Source organism: Branchiostoma lanceolatum, chromosome 4 (assembly GCF_035083965.1).
Source record: "Branchiostoma lanceolatum isolate klBraLanc5 chromosome 4, klBraLanc5.hap2, whole genome shotgun sequence".
In the NCBI taxonomy this organism is placed as follows: Eukaryota; Metazoa; Chordata; class Leptocardii; order Amphioxiformes; family Branchiostomatidae; genus Branchiostoma; species Branchiostoma lanceolatum.
The window spans coordinates 23,181,660-23,207,443 of NC_089725.1; the positions used below are offsets into that span (position 1 = coordinate 23,181,660).

At 41.3% G+C, this 25,784-nt stretch overlaps 2 protein-coding genes across 2 annotated transcripts in view; one reads left to right on the forward strand and one right to left on the reverse strand.

Moving 5' to 3' along the window:
* LOC136433446 (tetratricopeptide repeat protein 27-like) lies at nucleotides 1-9,565 on the reverse strand. The gene is made up of 23 exons (XM_066425667.1): nucleotides 9,454-9,565; nucleotides 8,692-8,796; nucleotides 8,223-8,418; nucleotides 7,640-7,766; nucleotides 7,231-7,365; nucleotides 6,750-6,855; nucleotides 6,251-6,415; nucleotides 5,813-5,934; nucleotides 5,382-5,494; nucleotides 5,093-5,159; nucleotides 4,723-4,836; nucleotides 4,388-4,483; nucleotides 3,857-4,057; nucleotides 3,497-3,592; nucleotides 3,170-3,223; nucleotides 2,658-2,756; nucleotides 2,423-2,475; nucleotides 2,135-2,213; nucleotides 1,910-1,996; nucleotides 1,587-1,647; nucleotides 1,252-1,388; nucleotides 668-779; nucleotides 1-463 (listed from the first exon to the last, which is right to left on the reverse strand). Exons 2-23 carry the CDS (start codon nucleotides 8,789-8,791, stop codon nucleotides 246-248), a joined length of 2,538 nt encoding a protein of 845 aa, XP_066281764.1. The 5' UTR covers nucleotides 8,792-8,796; nucleotides 9,454-9,565; the 3' UTR covers nucleotides 1-245.
* The window catches only part of LOC136433442 (DDB1- and CUL4-associated factor 5-like), a 22,402-nt gene continuing 6,089 nt past the window's right edge, over nucleotides 9,472-25,784 (forward strand). Inside the window, exons 1-4 of the mRNA XM_066425658.1 lie at nucleotides 9,472-9,673; nucleotides 24,029-24,172; nucleotides 24,955-24,991; nucleotides 25,330-25,469. Of these exons, the coding sequence (XP_066281755.1) occupies nucleotides 9,472-9,673; nucleotides 24,029-24,172; nucleotides 24,955-24,991; nucleotides 25,330-25,469 (523 nt within the window). The remainder of the gene's footprint in view (nucleotides 9,674-24,028; nucleotides 24,173-24,954; nucleotides 24,992-25,329; nucleotides 25,470-25,784) is intronic.

Below are 25,784 nucleotides of genomic sequence, written 5' to 3' on the forward strand. Positions count from 1 at the left end.
TGATAAAGTTAAGGGTTACAGTAAAGGGTCAGGATGACATGTTAGGTGCTACAGTATGTGTTCATTTTGCACACTGGTGACTGCCTTTGTTGGAAACATGACTACACATGTATTTTTTAATCATTTCAAAGGTGACCACTGAGAGATATCTATTATGTAAATTAATATGTTCACCAGCGACTTACTTATTCCAAGAATATGCCTTTACTGGCTGTCAATATTGCACAATTTTACTGTGACTGGACCTAGCTCCTCAGACTGTCTATGAGGTCCTGTATTGTAGCCAGAGTCTGGTCCACATCAGTCAGTTTGCCTGCCAAGTCCTCCAGCACCTGTCCTGTCATGGCGTCGGTGTGCACCTTACGAACTTTGGTCCCAAGCTGCCGCAGGGTCATCTTGGCAGCCGACAGGATTTGGATGGCCTCAGTGGAGTTGGTCTTCCTCTTGCTCACTGCCATGGCAACTGAGGACAAAAGTAGGCGTATGTTGGCCATCATGAAAACCACAGGACTGCAACAGAAAGTTCTTCATCTAATTGTGGAAAGAAATTTGGGAAATCTTTCAGGCTGTATGAAACTGAGCTATCAAAAACTAATATCCATCTGTCTGTAAGTTTACATTGACCATAACAATTGTGTAAAATATTTGGGCAATTGAGAGGTCTCACCCTGCGCTAAGAGCAGCGCCTGGTCCATGACCTCCCCTGTAGAGGCTGGCTCCCGGTCCCATCCTGATGTCTGTGTGCTGCAGCGGTGGGCCTTCTGTAGGCACTGAAGGGCCTGGAGAGAGGAAAGTGTTTCAGTCTTTGTTTGTTTGAACCTTTGTCTATTCATGATAAGCTCAAATCGGCATGCAGGCCACTTTTCATTGAGGTCATGAGGGAAGAGGTAAGGGTCAGATACCATATAGCAGAGATACACAGTCATTTGAGTCCTAATAACTCTATCAACATATATCATTACATATTCTATTAGTTATATATTCTATCATATTCTATTAGTCTATTACTAATCATCTGCTGAAAACCTTATTGATGGTCCCTTAATGGTCCATGTATTCATTCATATTTGTACAGATCATAATACCTCCAGTCAGTGTAATAAAGAATAATACACATGCAAACACATATACATTTCACAATGACACATTACACTGATTTCTGTTCCCATGCAGTTGACTGAGATGAAAAAGTTTGTTTTACAGGGAAAATATGATCTAAGATGCATATTGAGTCTAAACGTCTCCACATACCTTTTCATTTTCCTGTGCATCCTCACTGTGCCCATCCCCGTGTAGTTTAGCGTACAGTCGCCATATCTGGGCATTACTGGTAACCTTCGATGTCAGCCTACCAAACAGCTCCACAGCCTTGCCTCTCAGTCTGGAAGCTACATACAAATACCAACAAAAGTTTCTGAGAAACAAGTTTCGTAGTTATGACATCAATGTCTCTACACACACAAAGGTCTACTGAATATTGACTGATTTTCTATCACATAAAGCTGGATTTTCAATAAGCTTATTTGAAACAATATGGAATCATTTATAAAGATTTTTTTTCAAAAATCCAGCAAAATGGGTTTTACCTGGTCTGCCACTGTTGTCCTGCAGGTCTTGGCTAATGGCATCCACCAGCACCTCAAGCACCTGTCAACACAATAGGCTGGGATCTAAACAATCACTAAGTAATGCACCAGTTCAGGGAACAGGTTAGCTTTCAAAGGCTGTTGTATTTCATTATATCTATACTGGATATTTTGGAAGTTGGGGTGGGGGTAAGGTAAGGTAAAATACTGTTGGATGTTTTTGGATATGTATGTTCCATTACTGCAACTCAGTTTTACCCCAATTTATTTACATCTCTGGAACAAGTGAATAGACCACAGTCTGGGATTATACTCTGACTTACTGGAACATCAGCATGCTTGTCCTTCAGGTCCAGCATTCGATGATAAGCTGATGCCAGCTCCTCAAACTCACCAATGTCTGTGCACACCTACAGAACAATGTAGGTCAACAACACATTAACTTGGCTACCTGAGAAATGGACAATGTTGACCTATAATGTGACGTTAATGTGACATGCGAGTGCCATTCTTGATAACACTTGATAACACTTGATAACATTACTGACCAATAAGAAGTTTTCCCAGATCTTCCAGTTCTCAAAGTTACACCTCAGGGCCTCCTGGAGTGCACGGAATGCCTTCTGTCTGAAATGAGATGAATATTGTTTCATAAGTCTTGCAGGGCATGACATTAAAAGCAAAATTCTACCACAAGTCAGCCTTACACACTTTTTATTCTTTTGAGTCACACGGTCACAAGTATGATATGTGTAGAAGTAGAAAAGCATTTTCCAAACAATGTACATGTCTATATTTCTATTGCAGATATAAACAGAAAACATACAGTAACTTACTTCTGGTTCATCCTGATGTAGGATGTAGCAAGGTTATTCCAAGCCTCGAAGTTCTGCGAAATGGAGAAAAATGAAGAAAAAAAATTGAAAAGTGAGATCAGATATAGCGTTTTATATGGGGCCTCAAGATATTCTATTATGGACCAATAGCAAAAACATACACATGCATAACACATACTAGTAGTCATCGGCATGCATCATACATAGAAACAGGATTCAGAACGGCAGTACTTACATCATAATCTATGAGGACACATCTGGAGAAGCCTCGGGCACTAACATCATACTGCTGAGCAGACATCCCAGCACAGCCCAGGGCAAACCACACAGCATTCTGCAACAGACAAATAAACCATCACAGATTCTACAGGAAAAGACTTTTGTCCACTCCTGCTGAAAAAAGACTATCTAAGATGCAGACTATCTTCTCCTGCTCACTTTTAAGGTCACTATATTTAACTTTGTATAATTCTTTGTTTACCAATTGTATAAGATTTTGTTATTTGCATTCTATTTAATGTATCAGGTAGAATAGTGTTTCTCTATGTAACACTAATGGAGATATCAATAAAAACAAGCAAACAAACAATCTAAGATGGAGACAGGACACAAGAAGATACTGTTTACATTTTAAACTATGGTCAACCACTAAACATTTTGGATACAGAAATTAATGACCTATTGATATTAGGATTGCACTGCACACAGGTAAACAATGTGCATTAAGACAACACCACTGGCACTCACCTGAAGTCCATTGATCTCCACTGACTTCTCAAAACAGCTGATTGCTTCAGAAAACTGAGGAGGAAAATAGAACAAGCCTCAGTATGTTCTAACATTCTAGCATGATTTGGATGTGTAAGATGTACGTGGATGTCACTGGAGCCTTCAAAGTAAGTTGAGACAAGTCAGACCATATCAATAAGTATGAATCCAGAGCAGTTTGCAACAAATGAATAACTAAACAAAACTAAAAATGAAAGAAAATCCACAAATTCATTGAAAATGAAAGTAAGCTAGTATTACCCTTACTTTAAGGCTTCATAAGACAGTCAATAGTATTGTTTATACCTTTTCCTCCTTGAAGTTCTTCCAGCCCAGACTACGCTGAGCACGAGCACTCCTGTGGTTAGAGAGCTCCCAGGCCTTCTCGTAATGCTGCTTTTCCTGTCAGAACAACAGTATCAGTAATATAATTTAGATGGGACTGTTATAGCATGGCTGCTCTATGAGAAATGCACACTAGTAAGTATGCATATGTAATACATTTGTATGATGATACAGAATTCATTACAATACATACAGGTAGGTCAAGAAATACTGATACAAGGATCTCTTTTGGGCACAATTAAAGAAACACAGTCACATTATTTTAAGCACCCTTTCACACAACAAAAGCATGCATTTCTACTGAACCCAGGTGACCCTCACCCCCGTGACATCCCCCAGCAGACAGTAGAGAGTTGGCGTCTCCTGGACGGCCAGCTGGTCGTGGATCAGCTGTTCTGCCTTCTGGTACCTGCCCAGCTGCTCGTAGCAGGTGATGGCGTCCTCCCACATGTGCAGCCGCAGGAACACGTCCAGGGCACTGCTGAGGGCACCCAGGCTGACCAGCACCTGCGCCAACTCTCTCTGTGGAATACATTAGAGATTATATGGACTTCTAACAGTGCCTGTGGATATGTTAGTCTTGTATGTTAGTATGTTAGTCAATGTGTCACATATCAATTAACTTTTTTTTAATGTACAGAACATGTGATTCAGGTCTTGGGCTGCCAAGTGTCCTTTGAATAAACCCATTCTTATTATCATTATCATCTTTGACTGCTTTATCAGAGGGACCTTGCTAGCTGTATAGGGCAAACCTCGACAATGACAGCATTCCTGTATTTTCAAGTTTTGTATGTTAGATTAGATTCTTGAACTGTCAATCATTCTCACTGAGAAACACACGACCATTACCTCCATGATCCACCGGGGTGGCAGAGCCACACTGTATGTCAAACCCAGTCTGACATGGGCAGGGGGAGTCAATGACTTATATTGGTCAACCAACGACTGAAACAAGAACAAATGCACAAGATAAGTAAAGGAAGACAGTTTTTGGTCAAAAAGGACCATCACTATAAGTGAGTATTTGACAAGAGAAGTATTAAAAAATTACTGGTGCCAGTTGCAAGTGATGCAAAACAGATACTGCAACACAATGGCTCATACTAGTCCAACAAACAGAAATGTCAGACAGCCTATATGAAAGGTAAATCTCAGAACAAATGTATCTTCAGCATCAGCCTCACCTGGAGCTGCGCCATGGACCGCTCCACCTTACGACTGCTGTTCTTTTCTCCTAGACATCTGAGCAGCAGTGCAGCTGTCTGTACCGACCAATCACGGGGCTGCCCCAGAAGGTACTGAAGAAACGGGTAAAAAGATAACAATATATATACTAGTATCAGTCTTCCCAGATACATTTGGAATGCGTTTATTGTGTCCATATGTGTACATTTACAGTAACATTGTTTATATCTTTACTTGATGACATCAGTACAATTGGCTGAAGACAAGTTTATCTTTAATCTTTTGAGAATTATCATAGTATTGCTAATTATGGCTGTATATGCTATATGAACACCAGGATAATTTAACATAATGCAGTATAACACTTACATAGACATATGCTAGGACCTCTTCTTCAGTCAGCTTGTCCTTAGGACAGTATATCTTCCTGCTGATACTGAAAAAACAACAAGATCACAGACAACTGACTGGGCCAGTAATGCATTTCCTTCCTTCAGTCATTCTAGCTATAGGAAGGCTGAAGAGCAAGACACACCATAGAAACATTGTCTGCCTCTTAAATGATAGGGTACATGTATATGTAGACTAGCTGTGCCTTAGATCTGTTGGTGACTGATTCTAACTCTATAACTACAAAGGATGCCAGGTCTGTACTCACCACAGGCCCAACACAAGGGCCTGCTCTACAGAGGAGAGGTCAACGGCCTCCACCTGGCCTGGGTCAGTCAGCTTCATCTGGTTCAGCAGAGTGTCATCATCCAGGGCAACATCCTACAACAACCACAGAAGAAACGTTGAAGATGTTGTATCTGGATAGGCACCATTCTAGTTAGTTTGTGCCAACTCCTATACTATACTCACTGCTAACCCACGCTATGCAGTATTATCATTGAAATGAAGGATAATGGCTAGAACAGAAAAGATGACAAGCAACATTATTTTTGTGTCAAGAGCCGACTTACAATCTTATACACACCAGCTTTGAACTTGTTATGGGCTTGTCCATGTCACCCGGGTATATGTCAGAAGGACCACTGTACATATACATAGCATGTACTTAGCATGTAGAGCAGGAGAGAAGGGACTGACCTTAGGAGTAGGGGAGACCTCCTTTTCTGGCTGTTCCAGTTGAACGTCTCCCTCCCTGTGGACCTGCAGCACCAGCTGTGCCTTGTCTTCCTGCTGGAACCGTGTTCTCTTCCCCATGGCACCTGTTGGTGGGTGGCAGAGGTTGGGGTGTAGGAATGAACACGGGACCTTAAGAACACTGTATTGAAAGCCGTAAGGGTCAGTCTCAATTGTTCATGTGGACCTTAAGAACACTGTGTCTACAGGTTTAAGGGTCAGTCTCAATTGTTCTATTGTATCAAGCAAAACATTTCATTCTTTCAACCTAAATATTGTACATCTAGCCCATTACAATTAGTGCAACAACTCCAACAAGTGTCAAAAAAAAGGATCTGTGCCATTGAAGAAGTAGTGAGTTGTGCCATGATTGTTACAGGTTTGTGTGTCAGCTGCTCCTACCTGTGAGTTCCACCTGGAGTTGAGCCAGCTTTGCAGCAGTGCTGAAGTGTTCCTGTGCGGCTGCATACTGATAGTAGTGCAAACTAGTGTAGCCTGCTTCCAGTTGGTACAGCACCTGGAGCCACCTGCAGCTGCCGAAGAACAGCACTTTTTCCTTCTCTGAAACTGTGGACCAACAAAACTTGGTCAAGACTACCATGCTCCTGTGCTAAGGACTATCACCAGATTTCTGTATTCCCCACCCAGTGTATCACTTATTCCATCACTTATAAATGTAATTTTTTGTAGATGTGTAGGTCAGCCAGAAAGGAAAAAACTTGGAATACTGGCCCTGGCAACAAATCAAGTCAAATCATAACATGTCCTTCTAAACACATTCAGACTTTCAATAGTCTTGTCCACTCTTTGATTCTTCTTTGCATGGATGTTGCATGGATCAGTATCAACCCACTAATTCTAATATGAACAGTGATGAAAGACAGATACTTCATGTACTTACCATCTTGTATGTATTTGAGAGCAAGTTGTTGGAGAGACGGCAGCCTAGACTCTTCCATGAGCTGCTGGTGTACCCACACACACCTCAGGCCCCACCAACCTGCAGTCTGGGGGAACAGGAGAATCAGACCTTCAACTGCTGGCTAGCACATACTACCTGTCTGGTACACATTCAGTCTTTCCTTCCTTCGGAAAGGCCTTTGATAAAGAAACGGTTTCGCCCCTTTGAATCTTTTATTTTGTCATGAGCTTTTATATGCTTTCAAGCATTTATATTTGTACATTAACCATTTTTCACTATACGTGTACATACTGGTATTCCATAATGAAAGAAACTTTCCCTGAAGACTTTTTCTGTGACAAATGTATGCTATGGTACTGATCATAGCAGATTTACAAGTATGGTCCCATCTACTTACATGTAGCTCTTAGCTACAGGAGTTTATGCTCTCCATCTATGTCTGAATAACAACAAGACAGACCTGGCAGTGTGTGAGGTGTTGATAGTTGTCCATCAGCAGTGTCCGAGCTGCCAGGAAGTACAGTAGGTTAGAGCAGAGAGGGTACGCACTCTCTCCATCACAGGTCAGGGTCTGCTGGACTGTCGCTAACAAATCCTGTAATATGAAAACATGGTTAGTACAACATAGGGGGTACATACGTACCTTTCCCTTCACAACCTATAAACCTTGTAGTACAGAAACATGCCGGTTAGTTGAATTAGGGGCTACAGTATTTCCTTGGTCACCAAGTCTCTTAACCACCAGTATAGTAAAGGAGGCAACCTCTCCATATCACAACATGGGAACAACCATTTGTCTAAGGTTTGAATAATTTGAATAAAAGTTAAAATGAAGGAGAATAAAGACATAAGGCAAAATAAACCCTGACTTTTTGGTCCTGTCTGTAAGCCGATGGGAGGATGTCAGTCTGGTTCTCCCCCACCAGTGGACCGGTCCAGTTGGACTGGACAAACATCTGAAGGCAGGCTATCCCAGTCTGGAGAACACACAGTTCCCTGGGACAGAGATGTATCATGAACTGGTGATTAATAGAATTTTACTGGATTGTGAAGGTCTTTGAGGATTAAACATGATAAGACTTGAACAAAATGTCAGTTTTTATTCTTTTTATCATAAAGTCTATAGTGATCTATCTACATGACAATACATGTAACACCTGGTAACTGTCACTACGCAAATAGCCTTGCCCCTTCATCATCATCATCACAACATCACAACCAATCATACTCTTAGTTTAGTCCACAGTAGAGTTGAGTAGTGCAGTAGGACATGCAGCCGCTTTATCATAAAGTTTATATGATAAATTTTACCCGTCAACTAATATGTTGACATTTCAACTGTAGACAGACTGCACAATCAACCATCATGTGGAACATAACCAGTCTAGGTGATAAAGACAAATCACAATGCAAGTAATGTTAATGTTAATGTTACTCCATTTGTCCTCTTACCTGTCCAACAGTGTATCATCACGCTTGTCATCCTCAGTGTTAGACAAGTACTCCTGTACCTGCCTGCTGAGGAAACCTGGGTAGGGTTCTGTCCCTGTGACATCCTGGTCAGTCCCGAGGATGTTCCTGGCAGCTGCAGTCTTCAGCACCTGTCCATAGTCTCCCCTGCACAGGTGTCCACAGAGCCTCTCCACATCTGCTTGGTGGAGGAAAATAGATGGGAGCTTGTCAGTTGAAGAATAAATGTGCAGGCACTCTGGTCCGTTATGACAGTATGAACACATGCAGTGAATCCATGGTGCATTTTCAAAGCTAAGATCAAATGTGATAGTTTGTATTGCATAATCACGTACTGCGTAGGGATTCAGTCGAGCACAGCGAGAGCGAGCTTCAAAGCGAAGGGAAATGCAGAGCAAACCTGCGAAGGAAAAATAAATTTCCTGGTGGCAACCCGACACTGCTTGCCTACCTGTGTTTTCGCCGACATCAGTGGGACAGGTAATGCCATTCAGGATGTTTAGTTCCAAAGAAGTACGGAGCACATGGCTGTCGTCTGCTGGCACCGCCATCTTACCTTAAAAAATGACAATTTAGGTGTCTATAAATTTGCCAGTGTAATATAGACATCTCAAAACATAGATGTTAACAAAAGAGAGTGCAAATTGCTAAGGTGCGACATGATAAAAATCAAACATGTAAATTGTTACAATGTCTTTAGTTTATTTGGTGTGTCATAACATATTTTTTGCGTACATTTGATACGGCTTTACAGAAATTGTGCATTTGGCACCTAAATAATCGCCTGTAACTGCATGGTTCAAAAGCGCCGACTAGAGGACAACATTAAAAATGCAGAGGACGATCAGGTATTTTGATTTACAGTTTAACATAAAATCGCTAGAGGTCGCTGCAATACCGCATGCGGCAGAAATTTGGACTGTGCCAAAAGTTGTTTTGAAATAATATAGCATTGTATAGTTTTTGTTTGAAAGTGAACGTCATACATTTAAGTATTGCATAGAAGAAAAATCATATTTCAGCTGCAGAGATACCAATTTGTTGACAAATTATCGGGTCCCCAAAATGTATGCATAAATGATATCAGGATCCCACCCCCGACTAATTCACTTGGGTGTTCCAGTCCAGCCCGGGGCTGATTTGGAATCGATAAGGTGACGGCAGACCAGAGCAAGGGGCAAAACACATATCTGGTAACGTCGGTGGTACCTACATGGTGTAGACGGGCACGATGTTCCACCGGAGCTGGTGTTTCTCGCCTGTGAACTTCACGGCGAACCGGAGCATCAGCGGCGAGCAGCTCCTGAAGCAGGGCTTCCTCCGGGAACGACTCGGCGCCTGTCGCAGCCTGTACCACAAGGACCTATTCGGTCACTATGGATGTGTCAACGCCATCGAGTTCTCCAATCATGGCGGGGACTTTCTCATTTCGGGTGAGTCTCTACTTTTGTCCCTCTGCTACAGTTTCATGCCATATCCACTGACGAAAGCTTGAAGAATCGCTTGTTGTCGAGCCGCACCGGGGAACCTGTCCGGAGCTGAGACGGGCATCCCTGTGGGAGGGCGTGACGGGGAGAAGATGGAATTATCCGGCCATCATTGCAGCCGGCAGAATAACGCAAGATTTCCTGACCGGACGTGTTCTGTTTGCTTAGCACAGGTCACGGCCACAGCCAGAAAATCGGTCTTTCAAAAGCTGCATCTCCGGCCGAAATAAACGGACATGACCCAAATATTCCGGGGAGATAAATATAACTGGGGGACGTAAAGGTGTGTAAACAACAACAATAACATACTGTTGGACAGGTAGGAGTGCTCAGGTATCAGTGCCCGTGGCGTGGCAGGTGTCTGAACAGTGGATCATCACAGCAAATTGATATTTTCTGCATCATTTCCTTATCAGTTATTGTGCACCAGTAGTCAGGCAGGATGTTGGCATAATATATTATATAATACTTGCACAGCCAGTCTGCTGTTCGAGCTAGCATTCTGACCCCAAAACCACGGTTTCATACGTCGGTTTCATACGCGTATGAAGTTCATACGCGTATGAAACTGCCGTTGCGTACCAAATTGTGGGCGGCGCGGTGGGTGATATTAGTACGCGTCGCCACTTCGGCCGGCAGAATTTCGTACGCCTCCTCGGTGGGCAGTTTGTTACGCGGCGGGGAAAATTTCGTACGTCCGCTCAGCGGGCCGGCAAAATTTCGTACGTCCGCTCGGCGAGCAGTTTGTTACGCGGCCGGGAAAATTTCGTACGCCCGCTTGGTGCATGGCAAAATTTTGTTCGGCGGGCCGGCAAAATTTTGTACGTCCGTTCGGTGAGCAGATTGTTACGCGGCCGGGATAATTTCGTACGTCCGCCCGGCGGGCCGGCAAAATTTTGTACGTCCGTTCGGCGAGCAGTTTATTTTGAGCCTGGGTAAACTTCGTACGACCGCGGAGCAATTTGCAACGCGTTTCGGTGAATTTCATACGTCAGGCGATTTTCGTTCTCGATGGCAAAATGACGGACAGTCGTGCTTGGCGGCGGACGGGCCGTATCCCGGCCGCGGGACAATTGGCAATGCGTTTCGGTGAATTTCATACGTCAGGCGATTTTCGTTATCGATGGCAAAATGACGGGCAGTCGTGCTTGGCGGCGGACGGGCCGGCCGGGACAATTTGCAACGCGTTTCGGTGAATTTCATACGTCAGAAAATTTTCGTTCTCGATGGCAAAATGACGGACAGTTGTGCTTGGCGGCGGACGGGCCGGCCGTATCCCGGCCGTGGGACAATTTGCAACGCGTTTCGGTGAATTTCATACGTCAGGCAATTTTCGTACGCGATGGCAAAATGACGGACAATCGTGATTTGTTACGGCGGACAGGCCGGACCTATCCCGACCGCGAGGCAACAAGCAACCTGTTCGTTAAATTTCATACGCCAGACGATCTTCGTACGCGATGGCCAAAAAAAAGGGGATTTGATCAGATACAGCTTTACCTTTCTCTACATTCAGTAACCTATTAAACTATCTTTAACTGGGGATGCCATCTATACAGGTACGTGTTTTTTTCCACCTTTTCTGCCTCTTGTCTTGAAAAGGTTTGACATCTAAAGGAAGCTGATTTGTATGGCGACCGTCTTGATTCTCGTTTCTACTAATGAAGCGCTATCCTATCCTAAAGGAATTGATCCTACAAAGGATGTTTATTCTACTGACAAATTATGTAACTTTCTACTAAGCTCCTTTTAGTCGTAACATCGAAAGAAAAAAATGGCACACAAATTCTAATCAGTTTACGGCGGTACGACTTAAGTCAGACCCCCCCCCCTCCAAAAAGATGGATATGGCGTCTTTGCCTAAACTGATGAATATGATAACCAAGGAGGTTAAAATATTTTAACCTCCTTGTGATAACTTTCAAAGTAGAGATGTAATTCTGGCTACCATAGACGTCACTTATTTACCATCATTGGAAAGGCGGGCGGTGGAGAAATATGGCCAGTATAGCAGTTTATCGTGCGATTGAAAGTAACGAGGCTAGTTTCCAAACAACATACGGCAACATTTGCTAAGACGCTGTTATATCAAACGTAACTACATTTATATATAACTATTGTATAAATAAAAATCTAAATGATAACGTAAAGGCTTTACCTCACGAGAATACCCGGGATGGTAAACACAGGGCTTTGATGACTTCTAGGCGCGATGATTTAGGAGAAGTCGGGGGTGACAACATCTTTACTAGCAGTCCAAGCTTGTTATGACAGCTTACCCACGCGGAAAACAATTGGAGCAATTACCTGGCCGAACAGCCGAAACCATTTCGTAATTGTGACAGGGTGTCGTAAAAACAAACTCTGAATACGATTACAAATTGCTGACTTGAGAAGGAAACCTGGCGTTTGAAAAAAATTTTCAGACTTTGGGAATGGTGTTTTAAAAGGAATGCATTTTATTTTCTTAAGGGCAAATCAGCGTGGCCAAGAAATATATTCAGAGTAGTTCCGTCCGTCTTTTGTTCGTTGAAGGTAAAGCGCATTCCTTCAGCCCATGGGGGGGGGGGGGGCTAAACTGTTGCCAGTATTGCATCAATATTTAATCCTTTGGGAAAGTTGAAAAAAGGAGGTGTCATAATTTCAGGAATGAACAAAAACTTGCCATAAGAATGCTAACCTGATCTGTCAACTGTCACCAAATGCATCTATACACCCCCACCCCTCAACCAGAGCCTTTGGATTGTTCCATTAGACTCCAAACAGCAGACTATTCCAATATACATATACAGCGGGGGTGCGATAAACCCCAAGATGGGGATAGTTCTTTTTTTCTTTTTCAAACTAATTCAACAAGTTATCTATTCCCAACAATAGCCACCCCTATCATAGCACCCCTATATTGCTCAGAGTTCAGGAAAAAATCCATCTACCAAGATAGGCACAGTCGCTAACTCTCGTAGACCTTTTCAATTGATAATGATAGATTAACTGTACTAACGTTGTGTGTATGTGTGTGCGTGTGTATGGATCTGCTATGACATATGGTTTATCCTAAAACTACATTCGAATCTTTCGGTTTCTACTAACAAGCTTTTAGTATAAACAGTGATATATAAAGTATTTGACATACATTTAGCACTGTTTATCGAATGGCATTACTTACGTCCAACCTCTTCTATGTACTGGGTTTCCTCCCTTCGTAACAAAACAAACTATGATCTAGAATACACATCTCTGTCTGGCCATTTGCATTGACGCCAACGTCGCGTCCTCCAAGTGAACAAAGGCATTGTCTAAGTACAAACGTCGTGTCATACATTCTATTCTAACGGATAGGCATTTCCTTTATCAATTCATTGTTACCTTTTGTTATGTACATCGCACAAACAGAATGCCTAAAATGTGGTCGTCGGTTTGTGAAAGCCGCTCAATTTTTACCTAACTTCGTGATTATTTTGACTACGGGTATTTTTTCTTAGACACAGGATTTGATTTAATTTCATTGATTTCGTTTTGTATTCGACTCAGTGTTGCATACTATAAGTAATGTATACAATAAAGGTCTTCATTTATTTATTATTAGCACCTGGTAACGTACCTTTTGCCATGTGTAAGCATGTCGATTTCAATTGTTAGAAGAAGAGTTTCCCACGCCGTTTTGCTCAGACCTCTCCTCTATGAACCCCACGTTCTGACGAAGTTGTGTATGTTCTGCCCTGTGTTGCGTTTGTATCTAAACCGTTACCTTCTCCTAACTCAAGTTGTGGTCGGAATTATGGTTTTACTGACACAATTTACGTCAGGGCTTACCTTTCAATGATATATGTTTGACATCTGATAAGAAAACAACATGGATTTAACCAAGGAAGTTAAAAGAAAGGCATACACCGAAACTGATAATTCTGTACGAATAAAAAATATATTCCAACAATGACGTCTGCTAAAGCATGAATCAGACAGAAGCAGCCGGTAGTATCAATTGTCCCACTGTGACCAAGTAGATTAAAATAGACTTTTAACCGCCTTGGTTTTACATAATTACGTCAATTTTGTGCTACGAACTTACTCATCAATCCCTAGCGCAATATTTGACTTCTCAGTGGCTACTTTGAATCTATTACCAAAGCCCCCCTCTCACTGGACCCGCGGCACTCAACGAATGTCATCGACAAAAAACGAATCCTTTTAACCTTTGTGTTTTTGTTGTCTTTTGGGTCATGCTTTAACGTTTTGAATGATTCCATTATAAAGTCAAGAGTAACACAAATCCAGTTTAGGACGCTGCGACGCCGCCAGCGTGCCGCGGGTCCAGTGAGAAGGGCGCTTTATCATGCGGTTCAACAAGTACAAGATACAGAAACATGTAAGGTAAACAAGAACGGCAAAGGTGAGTCACTGATTAAGTTGCATCCGACGTCAACTACAGCAGTATCCACAGAAGAACACAGTTCATGGGGAGCAATACGCTTGCAACTAAAGCAACTGGATTTCTTGTGAATTTCAGTGTTGAGATTGGGTCCAATTTGAAATCCTTTTCACTGATTTTACTAACCCTTCATTGCGTATTTGTTGAAAGTTGTGTTGGAGCTGGTGGGTTGTATTTCTATCTTATAATTCTAATTTATAATATAATACCTAACACTTGTAATATGCTTTGAAAATGTGAACCCTTACACCACTGACCCAGTAAATCTTCACGGTTTCAATTCTTAGAAATACAGCAAATAGAGTTCAAATTAACAAACTAATGTCTAATAAGCAAATGACTAGTACTCTTGAAAATTGGGGATAGTACACAGATGGTGTAATTGTTTCAGCCAAACTCTGGGGGAAATACTGTTTTTTTTTCTTCATTTGCCACCAAACATCGCGTCCCACAGTAAACAATGGCAGTATCTACAAGTGACATCAGGACTTACCTTTCAAGATTTTTCAATAATAGATCTATACGTTTGACATTTGAGGAAATAGCAAGAATTAAACGTTAGAAGAAATGTATACAACGAAACTAATTATTTTATACCGAGGAAAAGCTTGCAACAATGCCGTCTGCTAAGGCATGGATCAGATAGAAATGGTCGATAGTTTCTATTTTCCCACTTGAACAAAAAGCGTAAAAATATATTTTCAACCTCCTTGCTTTTACATCGTATGTCTTCCTCTTTCCATTTGGTGGAACGAACTTTCTCATCATTCCTTCCCAAGCGCAAATAATGAAATCTAAATGCATTCATTTCTTCATTCCCTACATCATCTCTACATACTAGTATGACAAATCAAGTGTGCATGTGTTTTGTCCCAAACCAACTATAAAGAATGCCACAGCCGGTACATTATGCACGACTTATACATCGCATGTGTCCAATGAAAAATCTACAACCTCGAAAACGGGAGAATTTTCAAAACTAATACATCGTACCTGCAGCTGCCCACGTATCAAAAATCTATACGCCCAACAAATTTTGAATTTCCAAAACTAATTCTAGAACATCAAACCAGTCCGCGTATGAAAATCTGTCCAAATATCGTCTTAGCGGAAGGAATACACGCAGTTTGTTCACCGTAACATAGTCCGTAACACCCCGGGCAGGGCGGGGGGGAGGGGGGAGTGCTGCGTGTAAAGATCGTCTTTAGCGGAAGGAATACACGTAATCTGTTTACCGTAACATAGTCTGAACCCCGGGCAGAAAATAGTAGCCGCCGGGCGGGGGAATTTTTGCGTGCAAAGATCGTCAATAGCGGAAGGAATAAACGCAGTCTGTTTTACCGTAACCAAGGAGGTTTTGCCGTAACGTAGTCCGTAAAAGACCCGGGCAGAAAATAGTACCCGCCGGGCGGGGGAGTGCTGTGTGCAAAGATCGTCTTAGCATATGTTCAATGAAAAATCTACAAGCCCGTAAACGGGAGAATTCCCCAACTAATACATCGCACCTGTCCACGTATGAAAAATCTATACGCCCAACAAATTTTGAATTTCCCAAACTAATAATACTAGAACATAACATCAGTCCGCGTATGAGAATCTGTAGAATCCAAAATATATCGCAAATGTTCACGCATACTTGGCAAGCTCCGGCAAAAATTACTTTCACGTCCAGTAAATGATCACGTATGAAATTTCATACGTCGCCCACAAAATCCGCACACATGAAATTTTATACGCGTCATTGCATCATTTCTTGAACGCATGGCTCTCCATACAGTTGTCATATGCGTCTATTAATTTTACAAAGTTAACTTACGAAATGACGCCCAATAAATGATCACGTATGAAATTTCATACGTCGCCCGAAAAATTCGTACACATAAAAAATCCGTACACATGAAATTCTATACGCGTCATAGCATCATTTCTTGAACGTATGGCACTCCATACAGTTGTCATATGCGTCTATTAATTTTACAAAAGTTAACTTACGAAATGACGCCCAATAAATGATCACGTATAAAAAATTTCATACGTCGCCCACAACATCCGTACACATGAAATTTCATACGCGTCATAGCATCATTTCGTGAACGTATGGCACTCCATACAGTTGTCATATGTGTCTTTAACTTACAAAATGACGTCCAGTAAATGATCACGTATGAAATTTCATACGTCGCCCACAAAATCCGTACACATGAAAAATCCGTACACATGATATTTCATACGCGTCAGAGCATCATTTCTTGAACGTATGGCACTCCATACAGTTGTCATATGCGTCTATTAATTTTACAAAAGTTAACTTACGAAATGACGCCCAATAAATGATCACGTATGAAATTTCATACGACGCCCACAAAATCCGTACACATGAAATTTTATACGCGTCATAGCATCATTTCTTGAACGCATGGCTCTCCATACAGTTGTCATATGTGTCTATTAATTTTACAAAAGTTAACTTACGAAATGACGCCCAATAAATGATCACGTATGAAATTTCATACGTCGCCCAGAAAATCCGCACACATGAAATTTTATACGCGTCAGAGCATCATTTCTTGAACGTATGGCACTCCATACAGTTGTCATATGCGTCTATTAATTTTACAAAAGTTAACTTACGAAATGACGCCCAATAAATGATCACGTATGAAATTTCATACGACGCCCACAAAATCCGTACACATGAAATTTTATACGCGTCAGAGCATCATTTCTTGAACGCATGGCTCTCCATACAGTTGTCATATGTGTCTATTAATTTTACAAAAGTTAACTTACGAAATGACGCCCAATAAATGATCACGTATGAAATTTCATACGTCGCCCACAAAATCCGCACACATGAAATTTTATACGCGTCATAGTATCATTTCTTGAACGTATGGCACTCCATACAGTTGTCATATGCGTCTATTGATTTTACAAAAGTTAACTTACGAAATGACGCCCAATAAATGATCACGTATGAAATTTCATACGTCGCCCACAAAATCCGCACACATGAAATTTCATACGCGTCATAGTATCATTTCTTGAACGTATGGCACTCCATACAGTTGTCATATGCGTCTATTAATTTTACAAAAGTTAACTTACGAAATGACGCCCAATAAATGATCACGTATGAAATTTCATACGTCGCCCACAAAATCCGTACACATGAAATTTTATGCGCGTCATAGCATCATTTCTTGAATGTATGGCACTCCATACAGTTGTCATATGCGTCTATTGATTTTACAAAGGTTAACTTACCAAATGACGTCCAGTAAATGATCACGTATGAAATTTCATACGTCGCCCACAAAATCCGCACACATGAAATTTCATACGCATCATAGTATCATTTCTTGAACGTATGGCACTCCATACAGTTGTCATATGCGTCTATTAATTTTACAAAGTTAACTTACGAAATGACGCCCAATAAATGATCACGTATGAAATTTCATACGTCGCCCACAAAATCCGCACACATGAAATTTTATACGCGTCATAGTATCATTTCTTGAACGTATGGCACTCCATACAGTTGTCATATGCGTCTATTAATTTTACAAAAGTTAACTTACGAAATGACGCCCAATAAATGATCACGTATGAAATTTCATACGACGCCCACAAAATCCGTACACATGAAATTTTATACGCGTCAGAGCATCATTTCTTGAACGCATGGCACTCCATACAGTTGTCATATGTGTCTATTAATTTTACAAAAGTTAACTTACGAAATGACGCCCAATAAATGATCACGTATGGAATTTCATACGTCGCCCACAAAATCCGCACACATGAAATTTTATACGCGTCATAGTATCATTTCTTGAACGTATGGCACTCCATACAGTTGTCATATGCGTCTATTGATTTTACAAAAGTTAACTTACGAAATGACGCCCAATAAATGATCACGTATGAAATTTCATACGTCGCCCACAAAATCCGCACACATGAAATTTCATACGCGTCATAGTATCATTTCTTGAACGTATGGCACTCCATACAGTTGTCATATGCGTCTATTAATTTTACAAAAGTTAACTTACGAAATGACGCCCAATAAATGATCACGTATGAAATTTCATACGTCGCCCACAACATCCGTACACATGAAATTTTATACGCGTCATAGCATCATTTCTTGAACGTATGGCTCTCCATACAGTTGTCATATGCGTCTATTAATTTTACAAAAGTTAACTTACGAAATGACGCCCAATAAATGATCACGTATGAAATTTCATACGTCGCCCACAAAATCCGTACACATGAAATTTTATACGCGTCATAGCATCATTTCTTGAATGTATGGCACTCCATACAGTTGTCATATGCGTCTATTGATTTTACAAAGGTTAACTTACCAAATGACGTCCAGTAAATGATCACGTATGAAATTTCATACGTCGCCCACAAAATCCGCACACATGAAATTTCATACGCATCATAGTATCATTTCTTGAACGTATGGCACTCCATACAGTTGTCATATGCGTCTATTAATTTTACAAAGTTAACTTACGAAATGACGCCCAATAAATGATCACGTATGAAATTTCATACGTCGCCCACAAAATCCGCACACATGAAATTTTATACGCGTCATAGTATCATTTCTTGAACGTATGGCACTCCATACAGTTGTCATATGCGTCTATTAATTTTACAAAAGTTAACTTACGAAATGACGCCCAATAAATGATCACGTATGAAATTTCATACGACGCCCACAAAATCCGTACACATGAAATTTTATACGCGTCAGAGCATCATTTCTTGAACGCATGGCACTCCATACAGTTGTCATATGTGTCTATTAATTTTACAAAAGTTAACTTACGAAATGACGCCCAATAAATGATCACGTATGGAATTTCATACGTCGCCCACAAAATCCGCACACATGAAATTTTATACGCGTCATAGTATCATTTCTTGAACGTATGGCACTCCATACAGTTGTCATATGCGTCTATTGATTTTACAAAAGTTAACTTACGAAATGACGCCCAATAAATGATCACGTATGAAATTTCATACGTCGCCCACAAAATCCGCACACATGAAATTTCATACGCGTCATAGTATCATTTCTTGAACGTATGGCACTCCATACAGTTGTCATATGCGTCTATTAATTTTACAAAAGTTAACTTACGAAATGACGCCCAATAAATGATCACGTATGAAATTTCATACGTCGCCCACAACATCCGTACACATGAAATTTTATACGCGTCATAGCATCATTTCTTGAACGTATGGCTCTCCATACAGTTGTCATATGCGTCTATCAATTTTACAAAAGTTAACTTACGAAATGACGCCCAATAAATGATCACGTATGAAATTTCATACGTCGCCCACAACATCCGTACACATGAAATTTTATACGCGTCATAGCATCATTTCTTGAACGTATGGCACTCCATACAGTTGTCATATGCGTCTATTGATTTTACAAAGGTTAACTTACAAAATGACGTCCAGTAAATGATCACGTATGAAATTTCATACGTCGCCCACAGCTGAACCGACTTATACTAGAAGTAGAACTTTGCAACGCCAATGATTTGGAAAATAAAATGATTTGGTACGCAACGGCAGTTGTCGGCCCGCCGAGCGAACGTACCAAATGTTCCCGGCCGCGTAACAAACTGCCCACCGAACAGACGTACAAAATGTACGCCGAGCGAACGTACCAAATGTTCCCGCGGCCGCGTAACAAACTGCCCACCGAACAGACGTACATAATGTACGCCGAGCGAACGTACCAAATTTTCGCGGTCCGCCGAGCGAACGTACCAAATTTTCCCGGCTGCGTAACAAACTGTTCACCGAATAGACGTACATAATGTACGCCGACCGAACGTACCAAATTTTTCCCGGCCGCGTAACAAACTGCCCACCGATCAGACGCACCAAATGTTGCCAGCCCGCACGAAATTTTGCCGGCCACGTAACAAACCGCCCACCGAGGAGGCGTACGAAATTTTGCCAGCCGCCCACTGCGCCGCCAGGATTTGGTACGCAACGGCAGTTTCATACGCGTATGAATTTTATCCGCGTATGAAACCGACGTATGAAACGCCGATTTTTGACCCTGAGTGCTACCTGGCTGTTCTGCACTTTATGAAGTAGGATTAATGTGTGCAGTGAGCACCTGGGCAGGTAAACCTACATCTATAGATCACAGACCCTCCTGGGGCTCCTGTTGGTGATAGCAGGGCTGACAAATGTGCGGGATCCGTTACACAGACATGGGGTTTGTAAGAGGAAGTTATGGTGAGCCATGGGGAAGGATCGTCAGATATCTCATGCAAATGAGGAATCGGTTTCAGTGATGCCAGTACGCTCAGGCAGGGCCAGGAACTGTGACAGGGGTACATCTTAGGACATTCTTTCTCTTTACAGAAAGAGTTGGGTTACAGAGAGTTGCTTTTGCCTCACAGTACAGAGAAAAAATTGTTTTCAACTTCAAGATCTTTCATGCTGTAGTGGGGCCCGGCCGGGACAGTGTAGCTTGTTTTACAACCAGGGAGGCGTTTGTGTCATTCAAACACCCATAGATGTACAAAGGCAATTCTTTGTCAACATATCAATCCTGGATACATTTATTGTAACAAATTACTGTGTACAACTCCTGTAATACCCAGTATCAGAAAATGGCAGTATATCATATCAGTTAATTTTTTTCATTGATCATAGTTCATACACACGGAACAGCAGTATTAAAAGGTCGCCCGCATCAAAATAAACATTTCCCCACAGTGCAGTGATTCTAAGTCAAGAGATCCATAATTCCTTGCTGTGAAAACAAGCCCTGTATGTACTCTGTGCTGCTTCAAATGATGTTGCTTGATATTAAATGATGATAAATCTGGTTGCATGAAAATTAGTGTTATACTGCTTTTTATGCAGTCTTGATTCAATGTAATTTCCTTGCAGGTGTGTTATTGGGCATTGTTATTAGGGCTTAGAATACTTCATTTTTGTTTTCCACAATAAAGAGATTTATGATGCAGCCAGTATTTTTATGCACCAAGTTGTTAAAATCCTTTTCTGCAATCTCAAACATTTATATTTGAAAATTGCTACTTAGTTTGATTTGTGGGCAGGAAGGTACACAAATCAGCCAGGCAAGGCTGGGTCTCAGCCCGGCCCTGGGTCTCAGGCTAGGCATGAAAAAGAAAAGACTGAGAGTTGAGTGTGTTGCAACTGTGGTGATGAGTTTTAGGTCAGAGAGTTCTATTCCAACCCCAGGGAAGTGTCCTTTAACATTCCTGATGGGTTTGTTATGTCTGTGAACCATGCCTGCTCTGCCAGGTTGTTGTGTAGTTGTTGAGGGAAGTTGCATCGTGGACAGCTAAAGTCCAACAGTATATCATGTCTCAGTGTTACCACCCACATGGTAAAACTCCTTCAACCCTACCAATGTCCCAGAAAAGGCCTGGAGAACTCACAGTAGGGAAAAGAATGAAAAATGTTTGTGGAAAAAATTGTCGTCATCTTCAAGTCATTTCTGCAATTTAACCACTTTGATTAATTAAGATCCTAATTGTAGCGAAATACCTACATACAGTCAAGATATGATGTTTAATCATTCTGCTTTTCGACCCTTTCACTTCCACAGATAAAATTGTAGCATTGTGGATGTATGGTAATATTGCATTGTGTATATTGGTAATCACAGAAAGGTAGACAGGTACACACACAAACAGACACACTCACAGACAGACACACTCACAGACTAGACAATGCGAGACTGCTGGAGTTTTTATAAGCCAGCCCTAAATCCTTTTGGCATCTGATTAGATCAATGATCCTACAAACAGCTACACCTCAACACTTCATTAAGCATGCTGTTCACTTGTTGAGGGACTATTAAGGTTCATCCTTCTTGATGCAAGTAAACAACAATTAATTTGCAAGTCAGCCTCAGTAAGGGATACAGATTAACTCTCAAACTACGGGTTGCTCTTTGAATATTAAAATGATGTTGTTTTCGAAGGGCTGGTTTACCCCCAGCCAGGGATGGCTAAAAAAAAAACTCTCATATGTCAGTTGGCAGGTTGTGAAACAGGTTGTTGAGTGTTAGATGTACATGTAATGTATGAACAATGTTCCTGCTTTGTGTAAGCAATAGATGCTGCAGACCGCAGAATCAGATCTGATAATTTCTGTGACTTCAGGGCCAATCTTGCAGTGTTATTGCATGCTGCTGTCGGGATATCAGCATTAGTTTGGAAGTATCACCCAGTTTGGGCCCAGCAGGTCAACATGTGACTTGCCTGTTCAATTTGGTATGCTGAAAACGACAGCTTCGGAGGGCGTTTTACTGACATGTCCTGCCCAGCAGCAGTGAGCTCCTTCCTGACACTGCTCATACAGTCAGGACCCTTTCATGGAGACAATGGGCAACCTGGGGAAAACACTGCTATCTGATATACGATGACTGTCTCTGCAATCAAAAATACCTTTTGCCTCTGGACTGGTAGCTAAGCCTCGTACCACATTTGACATGATACATTGTATAAAGGAATGCTGCCCTGCATGCCAGGAGGCAATAAGTACAGTAATTAAGTCAGTAATTGGAAATGAGGCCTCTCACATTGAGACTTAAGATTTGTGGACTTTAATCATATCTAACATTGATGAATCATCTAACCTGTGATTAATAATCCAAATTTTGCAATTACGTGTATCTATACAAAAATGTGATTGTTATGATTTGGAGATACTTCATTGTAGTGACAAAATTTTAGGTTAACGCTACTAGTGGGAATTTGGCTTGATGAATCAGTCATAATCACTATTTTGACATTAAGTATGTAAACAATTTGCATGCTATAGATGATGTAATCAGGTCAGATCAGTTGTTGTTTTGGTAAGATTTAATTTAAAAACACCAAACCTACCTTTGATTTTGATCACCAAAAAATAATGATTATTGAATTCACATGATAAAGAATGTGTTGTGTATGACTGTGATTTTTAGAAAATCATCAGTTCAAAAGACAAATTATTTACAGCTTTTGCGTGTCTACAAAATGTATGTTGGATACATTTGTAACAAGGATACAATGACATGGTATCGTGTTGTGAACATATGCTTAGATTTTATTTTGAAATGAAGACTTTGTTTGTTACATGGATATGGAAATTATCCTCTAGCGCAACTGATTCTAAGCTGCTAATGTTTCAACTGCTATTTTCCACCAGGAAATTTAACATTGGGTTATGACGTATTCTTGGAATTGAATATAAAACAAACATTATGCCTGCTGCATTAGCTCAGACAGTGGTCCCACATGCATGTTGGATCCACCCAAATATTGAAGGTATCTTTTATAGTCCCCCATGCAGGGCTGTTACAGGTGAGAAAGTCTGTCCCTTGGTGACCAAAGTAGTGGCAGGTGTTACTGAGTCCAAAGGTGACATTTGACGAGATTCTGAGTTTGGTAGATGTGTGTGTGTGTGTGACTGTGTCATGACATTGTTGGTCAAGAAAGGTGAAACATGGACATTAGAAGAATATAACTTATCCTTACTGCACATTTGTATTGTTCTAAACAGTCATATGGTGCTTCAGAAAATACTAAAAAAGATTGTTCCCAGTACTCTTGTGTGCAAAGATATTAAATATTACTTAAGCTTGACAACAGCTGTGAAATATGTACCTTAGACCGTTGGTACTGTATGGTACATGTCTGTTTTTACTCAACATAAGGGCACAGGCAATGAACATTATCTTATACTTATCTCATATCTCACATTCATATGTATGTCTAATTACATAAGGGCATCAGACAGTGAACATATCTCACACTCCTCTGAACCTGTATCACCTGTTCTAGGTGGTGATGACCGACGCGTGTTGCTATGGAAACTGGATCAGGCACTCCACGACCAGGGCCAGCCGGCAGAGATGAAGGGTCATCACATCTCCAACATCTTCTGTCTGGCCTTCAACAGTGATAACAGCAGGATCTTCTCAGCAGGTGAGCAAAAACTGGGTCTGTAGGGTGGGTGGGTAGAGTTTGGGATGTATGTCCATGTATTGGCTGTGTGTGTTGGCTATGTGTATTGGCTATGTGTATTAGCTGGCCATGCGTGTGCTGGCCATGGGTGTGTTGGTTGGGTGTGTTAGCTGAATATGGTGGTTGTGTGTGTTGGCTGTGTGTGTTGGCTTGATGTGTTGGCTGGGCGTGTTGGCTAGGTGTGTTGGCTGGGTGTGTTGGCTTGATGTGTTGGCTGGGTGTGTTGGCTGGGCGTGTTGGCTGGGCGTGTTGGCTGGGTGTGTTGGCTGGGAGTGTTGGCTGGGTGTGTTGGCTGGATGTCTGGTTATAGGCTCAGTCAGCATTAGCTATGTCACGATAACTATTGATATTATATCTAATCATTACAAGGGCTCAGCAATAGTTATTCTTAGCACATTGATAAAAGTCAAGCAGTATCATGACTGAGAATGGATGTGTAGCGTGATTTGGTTAGGCTATATCACTGAGTTAGTGATAGTGAACTGTTTGGGGTCAACTGAACTCAAATGTCTTGTGATGGATGGGTTTGATGTGATGGATCTGAAGGGTTTGTTGGATTAGTAGAATACCTGGGAATGATGTTGGGTATCTTAAGGTTTTTGCTAGCTTGGTTGCCAGTTTTGACCTCCTGTTTCTAGTTCTAGCATTAATGGTACAGTTAATCTTGTTTGAATATTCTGGAGGTGTAACTTGACATAGCATGACCAATATCCTGACTGTTGTGTTTTGTCTCTCCCTCTCAGGTAATGATGAACAGGTGATTCTACATGACACAACCAGGTGAGACAATCTTACAAGCAATAATTTGTCCATGTGTATGAGCCCAGTCAAATCCAGCTGGGTGAACACAGTGTAGTAAACTGTACTTTGGATTCAATTCAGATAATGTTACAAGTGTTATAACACATAGGGTCTGTTGGGAGTACCTTGTGCAGTATTCTGTGCTAGAAGGTGCACACATCCAATGAAAAGCATGATGGGACCTCATATGACGCCCCAATCAAATCATCATTTTCCTTTAAGTTTGTGCATCATACAAGGTGCACACATTGAGTTCTGTTCAGATAATTTTACAGCTGTTATTGTACCATTGAAACTTTGTCCCTTTCATTATCCAGTCGAGAGACCAGAGACGTGTTCCGTCATGAGGATGCCGTGTACGGGCTTAGTGTTGACCCCAACAATGACAACGTCTTTGCCAGTGCCTGTGATGATGGCAGGGTTCTCGTCTGGGACATCCGCGAGAACCCAACAGCAGGTCAGTGTGTAGATCTGAGGGGTTACAGTCATACATGTCTCTCACAGCCAAACTGGTGAATAGATAAAACAGGGATAAAGGAGATCTGTACATCTAAATCTGAATACTTGGTAAAACCCTTATGGGCATAACTGTAAGAAGAGAAAAGATTGGTCTTATTTCAGAATACATGTAATAACTTCCTGTACTTCTTATCAACAGTAAACATAACAATACATACAGCGTCAATAGCAACATAACAAACAGTGCAAACTTGATTGAGCCTGTGAAAGATGCTGTCTTGAATGTTAGATTGAAGATGTTGCTGTTACTGTC

Bases quoted from the DNA above. Each gene is read 5' to 3' on its own strand.
- LOC136433446 (XM_066425667.1), bottom strand. From the start codon at position 8,791: ATGGCGGTGCCAGCAGACGACAGCCATGTGCTCCGTACTTCTTTGGAA. The intron at 1,389-1,586 runs GTAAAACCCATT...ATTTGTATGTAG, and splicing joins GGACAACAGTGGCAGACCAG to CTTCCAGACTGAGAGGCAAG. The intron at 464-667 runs GTGAGACCTCTC...TTTTGTCCTCAG, and splicing joins GGCGCTGCTCTTAGCGCAGG to TTGCCATGGCAGTGAGCAAG.